This window comes from Ipomoea nil, unplaced genomic scaffold, assembly GCF_001879475.1.
Source record: "Ipomoea nil cultivar Tokyo-kokei standard unplaced genomic scaffold, Asagao_1.1 scaffold1868, whole genome shotgun sequence".
NCBI lineage: Eukaryota > Viridiplantae > Streptophyta > Magnoliopsida > Solanales > Convolvulaceae > Ipomoea > Ipomoea nil.
In genome coordinates, this window is record NW_017618296.1 from 1639804 (window position 1) to 1650543 (window position 10740).

General features: G+C 39.6%; 1 protein-coding gene across 1 annotated transcript; it reads right to left on the reverse strand.

The window, feature by feature from the left end:
• Positions 1–8786: 8786 nt before the first annotated feature.
• On the reverse strand, positions 8787–9749 carry LOC109193317. The gene has a single exon (XM_019344179.1). The coding sequence runs from the start codon at positions 9747–9749 to the stop codon at positions 8787–8789; it is 963 nt and encodes a 320-aa protein (XP_019199724.1).
• Positions 9750–10740: the final 991 nt, after the last annotated feature.

Below are 10740 nucleotides of genomic sequence, written 5' to 3' on the forward strand. Positions count from 1 at the left end.
AGGAAACTTGTGATAAGTGTCAAAGATACCTAGTTTTAGGGTCTCATTTAGGTGCATTTGAGCTAATTATGATCCTTGTGTACCATGTTTAGGCCATTCAAGCTAAGTTTGTGCATTGTGCTATAAAATATCACCACACTTTGTATTTTATGATTTTGTAGGACAATTGGCTAAAAATGAGGCCAAAGTGGCATAGGACGAAACAAAGCCAGGAAAAGGAGACAAGCTGAGACCAAGACAGGAGGCACAACGCACATTGTGACATCCGTTGTGGAGAAACAGAAAGATCCACGAATGGCACAACGCACGTTGTGACGTGCGTTGTGGAGAAACAGAGAGTTCCACGAACGGCACAACGCATGTCGCAGGATTCGGTAGATCAACAACTTAATCTCACAACGCACGTTGTGACGTACGTTGTGGAGTGCGTTGTGGCCTTGTGCCAGAATTAGTGTAGGGAAATGCTATTTAAGATATTTTTGTATTCATTTCTAGAGGAGGAGTGGTAGTTTTCAGGAGAGAGTTCTTAGTTTTAGAGTAGAGAGTTAGATTGTAGAGAGAGAAAGACCTAGAATTAGATAGTTCTTTAGATTTCCATTGAAGATCAATTGAACAAGGAGATTGACAACCTCCTAATCAAGAGATCTTAGCAATGCTTGTAATCTACATTGATACATTTCTATTTCTACTTTTCTATTGATTTCATATGTTTGATTTCATGTTTTCAATGTTGATTGCTATGTTTGGCTAGATTAGTTAGGGATTGAATTGTGAAGTGATTGATTATGATGTCTATGTGACTTAATTCTTGAATTGGGGATTGAATACTTGCTATGTTTGAAGTCTTGTTGTTAGGGTTTGATTTGTAAGCATCCTATGGAGCTAGGCCACCTCCTAGGGTTGTGCTAAGCAAGTGATCTAGGCAAGAGATTGCTAGATCACTTGAAGCTTCTAGCCTTAACATTTTCTAATTTCATAATCCAATGTGGATTGGTTAAAACAGGCAGTGTAGGCAAGGTGTTCGAGGAATGGTCAATGTGACTCCAAGAGCCCGACATAGGAAATTCTAGTGTCTCCTAGATAAATCCTACTACTTGAAAGACGAAAGGAGAATAGCTTCCTCCTAGGCTTAGCATATGCAATGTTCCTTTCCCATGTCAAATGATCCTAGGTGCATCATGATCATCACTAGCAATTCAATCCCTATTTCAATTCCTTTATTTGTTATTTGATTTTAGTTATTTGTTGTTTGAAACCTACCACGACCATATCAAATATTGTGTGACATTCCCTCAATCGTATGCAAACCTCCTTCTTAGTGTTGACAATGCAAGGCTACTCCGAACGTCCATCCTTTGAGAACGATAAATCCGGGAGTCATCCCACAAACTTTTGACGTTAAAGCTAAGAAAAATAGGAACACGAAAATAAAATAAAATAAGGAAGAAAGAGAAAGCTTTGTCAATGATTATGTAATTTGTATCGCATTTGGTCATGCCGTCCAATTTTTCGGCTAAATTTTCGGCCAATTATTATCAAAATTTCTACGATAAAAATAATATGCTCTAATTAAAAGGGTATTTTTTGCCAACTATTGCTGAAAATATTATTTTTCTCGTTGAAATTCTAGTAATAGTTGGCTGGAAAATTGGGAGCCAGTTTCAGAGAAATTGAAATTGGGAGCATGTTTCACATGGGAATCAATTCAAGATGGGAACCAATGTAGAATTGAAATTGGGAGCCAATTGAGGTTGTAGTATGGGATGCAATTTCAAAGTTGGGGATTGAAATTGGGAGCCAATTGAGGTTGTAGTATGGGATGCAATTTCAAGTTGGGGACGATTCAAAGAAGACATGGAGATCAAATTGAATTGAGATGAAATTCAAGTTGGGGACCGATTCAAAGAAGACATGGAGATCAAATTGAATTGAGATGAAATTCAATACCAGGAGAAGTCTGGGAGCCAATTTCAAAGTCAATGTCAACAATTCAAATTGAAATTGGGAGCCAATTGAGGTTGTAGTATGGGATGCAATTTCAAAGTTGGGGACCGATTCAAAGAAGACATGGAGATCAAATTGAATTGAGATGAAATTCAATACCAGGAGAAGTCTGGGAGCCAATTTCAAAGTCAAAGTCAACAATTCAAATTGGGAAGTAATTGAAAGCAGCAGGAGCAGTTGGGAGCCAATTGCAAGTCAAAGTCAATTGGGAGCCAATTACAATGGAGAAATTCAAATTGGGTGCCAATTACAAGCCAATTGAAATTGGGTGTCAATTACAAAGGAGAAATTCAAATTGGGTGGAAGTTCAAAGCCAATTTGAAGTCTGAGAACACCCAGACGTGAGAATGAAGAAGATGAAGATGAACTTACAGTGAAAATATTCTCACAAGGAAAAATACTAGTTTTAACTAGTATGGGATTAAATTAATGAATATTTTTAAATCCCAAAGATACAAGGACCACTTCAGAGCTGATCAGAGAAGCCATTCTACACCAAAACTGAGACCCAGATATTTCCACTCAACGTAAAACCAGAGGAATATCAGATGAAGTTTGGAGCTCATTTACATGGAGATAAAACTCCATCAAACAGCTAGCCTATCTCTTTCTGACATTTTTGCAGAAGATAAGATAAGATCTCTGACAAAAGATACAAGATTTCAAAAATGAGAGCGTCTCTTTCCAACGGACAGATTCTCATTACCAGCTATAAAATGATGAAGATATGAAGAAGACTTGAAGAACACAAGAAGAGCATACACGAACTCACGAACAAGAGCAGAAAATTCGAATCCATCAAAGATCGAATAGAGCAATTAAGCTTAAAGACTAAATTCTAAGAGCTAAAATCTTCAAGTGTGAGAAAAGAACTCAGAGAGCTTCAAGAGCGAGAGTTCTTAAAGAGCAAGCAAGCACTTGAGCTCACTCAGAGCTATCAAGAGAAATCATTCCAGAGTGTTTCTTGATATCAAAAGAGACCTTCATCATTGAGAAGAGTCATCCAAGTCAGAGAGCAACGCGTTCCCGTCGCAAAAACCATCGCAAAATGGCAACAAATTATGTTCTGTCGTGAGGTTTCCATCGCTATTCGTGATTTTTCTTGTAGTGTGTGCTAGAGGAAACTGGACCTTGGCTTAAGGTTGGTAAGCGGCCCATACCAAACCACTCACTTACTTTTTGTAGAGGGCCTTGGCGATATAAGGATGGGGTCGGTTGGATTGTGCACATCGTTCCCACTAGTGTGGCTCGACTATAGGCCTTTGCAAGATGAGAGTTGAATACCCCTTTTGGATTGCATGCTTGATGATTGGTGTGAGAGTGTACCCTCCTTGGTTTTAATTATACTTTTTAGGAGTTTTTGCTTCCTTAGTATATTCCTTGAGTTGCATTAGTAGGGGTACATGACTAGCATATTTATTGCATGATATGAGGGACTTCACCCCCTCCGTTGGATTATACACTTATCTTGATTGACCATTGGATGAATTAAGTTATCATTAAGCTTGACTTGAAGGTATCCTTGACCCTTATATGATCATGGTGATTAGAGCTTGCTTGAGGACAAGCAACAATTGAAGTGAGGAAACTTGTGATAAGTGTCAAAGATACCTAGTTTTAGGGTCTCATTTAGGTGCATTTGAGCTAATTATGATCCTTTGTGTACCATGTTTAGGCCATTCAAGCTAAGTTTGTGCATTGTGCTATAAAATATCACCACACTTTGTATTTTATGATTTTGTAGGACAATTGGCTAAAAATGAGGCAAAGTGGCATAGGACGAAACAAAGCAGGAAAAGGAGACAAGCTGAGACCAAGACAGGAGGCACAACGCACATTGTGACATCCGTTGTGGAGAAACAGAAAGATCCACGAATGGCACAACGCACGTTGTGACGTGCGTTGTGGAGAAACAGAGAGTTCCACGAACGGCACAACGCATGTCGCAGGATTCGTAGATCAACAACTTAATCTCACAACGCACGTTGTGACGTACGTTGTGGAGTGCGTTGTGGCCTTGTGCAGAATTAGTGTAGGGAAATGCTATTTAAGATATTTTTGTATTCATTTCTAGAGGAGGAGTGGTAGTTTTCAGGAGAGAGTTCTTAGTTTTAGAGTAGAGAGTTAGATTGTAGAGAGAGAAAGACCTAGAATTAGATAGTTCTTTAGATTTCCATTGAAGATCAATTGAACAAGGAGATTGACAACCTCCTAATCAAGAGATCTTAGCAATGCTTGTAATCTACATTGATACATTTCTATTTCTACTTTTCTATTGATTTCATATGTTTGATTTCATGTTTTCAATGTTGATTGCTATGTTTGGCTAGATTAGTTAGGGATTGAATTGTGAAGTGATTGATTATGATGTCTATGTGACTTAATTCTTGAATTGGGGATTGAATACTTGCTATGTTTGAAGTCTTGTTGTTAGGGTTTGATTTGTAAGCATCCTATGGAGCTAGGCCACCTCCTAGGGTTGTGCTAAGCAAGTGATCTAGGCAAGAGATTGCTAGATCACTTGAAGCTTCTAGCCTTAACATTTTCTAATTTCATAATCCAATGTGGATTGGTTAAAACAGGCAGTGTAGGCAAGGTGTTCGAGGAATGGTCAATGTGACTCCAAGAGCCCGACATAGGAAATTCTAGTGTCTCCTAGATAAATCCTACTACTTGAAAGACGAAAGGAGAATAGCTTCCTCCCTAGGCTTAGCATATGCAATGTTCCTTTCCCATGTCAAATGATCCTAGGTGCATCATGATCATCACTAGCAATTCAATCCCTATTTCAATTCCTTTATTTGTTATTTGATTTTAGTTATTTGTTGTTTGAAACCTACCACGACCATATCAAATATTGTGTGACATTCCCTCAATCGTATGCAAACCTCCTTCTTAGTGTTGACAATGCAAGGCTACTCCGAACGTCCATCCTTTTGAGAACGATAAATCCGGGAGTCATCCCACAAACTTTTGACGTTAAAGCTAAGAAAAATAGGAACACGAAAATAAAATAAAATAAGGAAGAAAGAGAAAGCTTTGTCAATGATTATGTAATTTGTATCGCATTTGGTCATGCCGTCCAATTTTTCGGCTAAATTTTCGGCCAATTATTATCAAAATTTCTACGATAAAAATAATATGCTCTAATTAAAAGGGTATTTTTTGCCAACTATTGCTGAAAATATTATTTTTCTCGTTGAAATTCTAGTAATAGTTGGCTGGAAAATTGGGAGCCAGTTTCAGAGAAATTGAAATTGGGAGCATGTTTCACATGGGAATCAATTCAAGATGGGAACCAATGTAGAATTGAAATTGGGAGCCAATTGAGGTTGTAGTATGGGATGCAATTTCAAAGTTGGGGATTGAAATTGGGAGCCAATTGAGGTTGTAGTATGGGATGCAATTTCAAAGTTGGGGACCGATTCAAAGAAGACATGGAGATCAAATTGAATTGAGATGAAATTCAAGTTGGGGACCGATTCAAAGAAGACATGGAGATCAAATTGAATTGAGATGAAATTCAATACCAGGAGAAGTCTGGGAGCCAATTTCAAAGTCAATGTCAACAATTCAAATTGAAATTGGGAGCCAATTGAGGTTGTAGTATGGGATGCAATTTCAAAGTTGGGGACCGATTCAAAGAAGACATGGAGATCAAATTGAATTGAGATGAAATTCAATACCAGGAGAAGTCTGGGAGCCAATTTCAAAGTCAAAGTCAACAATTCAAATTGGGAAGTAATTGAAAGCACCAGGAGCAGTTGGGAGCCAATTGCAAGTCAAAGTCAATTGGGAGCCAATTACAATGGAGAAATTCAAATTGGGTGCCAATTACAAGCCAATTGAAATTGGGTGTCAATTACAAAGGAGAAATTCAAATTGGGTGGAAGTTCAAAGCCAATTTGAAGTCTGAGAACACCCAGACGTGAGAATGAAGAAGATGAAGATGAACTTACAGTGAAAATATTCTCACAAGGAAAAATACTAGTTTTAACTAGTATGGGATTAAATTAATGAATATTTTTAAATCCCAAAGATACAAGGACCACTTCAGAGCTGATCAGAGAAGCCATTCTACACCAAAACTGAGACCCAGATATTTCCACTCAACGTAAAACCAGAGGAATATCAGATGAAGTTTGGGAGCTCATTTACATGGAGATAAAACTCCATCAAACAGCTAGCCTATCTCTTTCTGACATTTTTGCAGAAGATAAGATAAGATCTCTGACAAAAGATACAAGATTTCAAAAATGAGAGCGTCTCTTTCCAACGGACAGATTCTCATTACCAGCTATAAAATGATGAAGATATGAAGACTTGAAGAACACAAGAGCATAAGAGCATACAACGAACTCACGAACAAGAGAGCAGAAAATTCGAATCCATCAAAGGATCGAATAGAGCAATTAAGCTTAAAAGAGCAGAGAGCTAAAATTCTAAGAGCTAAAATCTTCAAGTGTGAGAAAAGAACTCAGAGAGCTTCAAGAGAAAAATATTCAGAGAGTTCTTAAACAGAGCAAAGCAGAGCAAAAATATCAAGTGCTTTACTTGATATATTCAAAGAGAGAAAACACTCAGAGCTATCAAGAGAAATCATTCCAGAGTGTTTATCTTCATCAAAGAGACCTGCGCATCATTGAAGATCAACTACAGAGTCTCAGAAGTTGGAAGCAAGACAACACTTGTTTTGGAGCAAAACAAGAGAAGGGAGGAAAGTAGCACGGAGCTGTGAAATCCTGGATTGTCACACGGAGCTGTGAGATCCGAAGCAGCAGTGTCGGAGGCACTGGGCGTGATTGGTGTGGGCTTGGTGATCAAAGCACCAGATCACGGGATACGTTTCTACCGGAGTGTGGAAGACGGGGGGAAAGTAACGCGGAGTCGTGAAATCCTGGGATAGTAGCGCGGCGACATGAAACCCAAAGCAGCAGTGTGGTGTCACTGGGCGTGATTAGTGCGGGCTTTGTGATCAAAGCACTAGATCACGAAATTCATTGTATCTTCGAACCAAGGAGTGGTAGATATAGTGAATTGGCTCTTGGAGAAAAGAGCAAGTGGAGTAGGAGGATTACACCACCTCGCGAACCACTATAATTGTCTTGTGTTCTTTACTGCTTTCTTTACATACCGCTCTTTACATATTCGCTCTACACGAGATATACTGCTCACACAATCTCACACACACTTTATGTTTAATTATTTCCGCTGTGCACCATACTCTAACAATCTAGTTAAGAGTTTTGGTTTATCTCTGTCTTAGCAATTGTTGTGCTGTGCGAAAAAGTTTGAAAGTCTATTCACCCCCCCCCCCCCCCCCCTCTCTAGACTTTCACCTTACCTCTTTTGGGACCAACATTATGTACTCATACCGTTGCAAAACCTATTTTGAAATATAAAAGTATATCTATGTAGTTTTTACATTATGGAGTGGAGTTACTTAGCATCTCTCGCTAATTCTTTTAAAATATTTTCAGGTTGGATTAAAGGCTTTCTCAAGAGCACGCTGTCTAGAATAGATAATTGTAATTTTGCATTTCCTCATTTTTAATCATATTAACTGGATTAACCAACTGATGAAATGGACTGACTGATTCAGTGGTGAAGTCAGTCAGTAAAAACAAATCATAGAGATGTTTAAAGAAAGAGATAACAGCGCAAAGCAAAACACAAGATGTTTACCCAGTTCGATACAGTGTGTATCTACGTCTGGGGGACGATCACATAGGCGTCCAATCCACTAAATCATAATCCAATGTACAAAGGTAGAGAAATAATAATCTCACCCAAGTGCTCCACACAAGGTACGTACCCAGTCTACATAGGTTTAGTGGATTGTTAAAGGTGGAGAGCCATGAATACAGAAGTCCAATGAAATCCCTTCACTTGGAGAGCCAACTCTGATGCAGTCCACTTCAATGACGCTCTTTACGGTTGTTCCCACAACAGTGTGATCACAGTGTCCTTTCGTTTAAGCAGCAGTGATTCTTCTCAAGTTCTTCATCTTAATCACCATAAACATGTTGTATTGAGAAGAGGCATAGTAATCAAAGATCTGATCTCATAAAACTGATAAGGAGTGTTTCTTCTTTCTTGAAAAGCGTAACCCTAATTCTCGTCGAATGAGGATACTTATAGTTCCATAGTTAGAACACTCTCTCTATAGATATCTTTGATTGTAGATGGTAGGACAATATTTGAAGAATGTAATCTTAAGGATTCGGTCCATACCTTCCAAAGCAGATACGCTGATCTTCTTTCCAAATCTGTCTTCTGTAAAACCGCGTACAGCTTTTAAGTAAACAGCTTCCTAAAACAAATCTTCAGTGTCAGTCCCTCTGTTGTTGTATCTGATTGATCAGTCCTCTGTAGAACAAAACTGACAGTAAGCTAATCCTATCTTAGTATGCCATAATTATATTGCCAATTATAAGTTGGGGTTTTTGAGCAATTAAAACACTAACAAATTCCCCCTTTGGCTATTATTTGGTTAAACAACTCGACTATGTAGAAAGACATAAACTAAAAGAACTAAGATAGGCTATGATAAAAAAAAAAACCAAAAAAAAAAAAAAAAAAAACAACCCAAGTATTTGATACGAGCAGAAATAAAAACACAGCATACAAGTCATGCTGGATCAAAACAACAGTCAAAGAACATTCTTCAAATAAAAGGTGGTGCCATCACAAACAACGCCCAGCCAGGGCCAGAAGGTACACAAAAACAACTCCCCCTGAGTTCATACTCCCCATTTTTGCCAATGTTTGCCAAAGCATGGTCAAGCATTGGAGGGAGTCTCATTGTCGGACTTTGCAGGTTCAGCAGCAGCAGCAGATTCAGACAGGTTTAAACGAAGAAGAACGGTTGCCAACTCAGTACGAGCCCCTGTCAGATGTTTCGCAATTATGCCGTGAACTGTCTCAAGCTCAGAGACCCTTGCCTTTAACTGAATGGAGATTTGAAGATCCCTTGCATGTGGCGAATCATCAGCCACTGTATCAGGTTCAGAATTGGAGGGGGCAATCACCTGTGTAACATCACGAATGTGATCTCCAGTCAAAAGACGCCGATCGACAGTATAGAGAAAGGTTGGACTGATTACTTCACTCGGCATAGGCTCAAGACCCTGAGTTGTGAGAATTCCATAAATCAGATTCGGGAAGGGCAGCCTTACCTTCTGCTCTCGTGGATGGATCATGGTGAGAATATGATAGTAAATCCAGTTTCCCAGATCAATCGGCATCTTTGTTCCAATTCGTAACAAGAAACCTGTCAATTGCTTACCAACCGTATGGAAGTGAGCTGATGGAAGCCAGTTGTGTAGAGCAAGTCGGTGCAGAATGACATATCTGGAGGTGAGCTGAGAGCTAGGCAGATAATCTTTGTCACCAGTAAGCCATGTATCAAGCTGTCCACCTGTTAGAGTCTTGGCTACTAAGTTCCAGTCTGTAATAGCTTCTTCTTGCACCGCTATCAGTCCATAATATTCATTGATCATGTCAGGCCCAAAGATGTACCATTTCCCTCGAATGAAGATTTGCATTGGTCGTGGCCCAGTCAAAATGTCTATCTCTTCATTGAGATTACAGTAGAATTCATAAGTGAGGAGCTTCGAGTATGGACAGATGGAGGTGACAGTCTTCAGCAGTCCCACTTCACTCAGCAGTGGTAGGATATCACACACGGAATTCAGCTGGTTTTCATCAACAGACCTTTGAACAATAAGGTCTCTCCTGACCATGGTGGACCATTTGCCCTGAGCAGTGGGGGATACAAACTGAGGCTTGTAAATAGATGTGTCAGAACTTTCAACAGGTTAAACCTCAGGAGTTATACTTCGACCTCTGGAACGAGTAGATGGTTTCCCCTTTCTGGCAGAGGATGTGGGAACAACAGCAGGTTGAACAGTAGTATAGCCCTTTTGTTTAACAGAAGACCGTAGTGTCTTGAACACTTGTTGGATAGGAGGATTGGCTTCAGGTTCGATGGTCTCACTGGACTTCCCTCTCTTCTCAGGCTGATCCACATCAGCATTGTCATCACCAGTTTCAACAACAACTTTCACAGGAACATTCTTCCTTTTTGATCTTCTCGTTTCTTTGGATGGGGATTGAACAGGAGACACAGAGTGACTGGAATCAGAAACATGTGCAGGCGAACTTCCAAGAAGATTCGTAATCTCTCTAATTTTGAAGGTGGTGGAATCAGGATGTGCAGTAGCCTCAACAGTCGGAGCCGTAGATGCATGAGCTTGGGTACCATAGACTTCAGCAAGGATCTTTTCATCTTCACTCGAGGACTCAGAAGAATGAATCACTCTATATGGTTCTGGAATGGAGGCAGCAGGTAGACCAGCAAAGTGCCGGACATGTTCAAGACTTTCAGCCAAAGATGTGGAGGTGTAGACTGGAACTCCATCTATTTTCTCGGACTCACAGGGGCTTGAGAGTTTAACAGTTTCAACCTCAGCAGGCAAATCAGAGGGATTAACAGAGGAATCGATTTCTTGTGGGACATCAGCAATAACATCAGGGGGCAGAGCAATATTATCAGCCGAGAAAACAACCAAACTTAGATTGTTAGGCTCATCAAAAGATTTTTCTTCCTCCTCAGACACATTAAGAGCCCCACTTTTCAAAGAATCAGACTTCACAGTAGGTAAACAAGGGGGATCAACAGATACAGAAGATTTCACAGAAATTAAAGCAAGCACATTCTCATAATCAACAGGC

Excerpts from the sequence above, each read along its gene's own strand:
- LOC109193317 (XM_019344179.1), bottom strand. The coding sequence starts at position 9,749 with ATGGTCAGGAGAGACCTTATTGTTCAAAGGTCTGTTGATGAAAACCAG.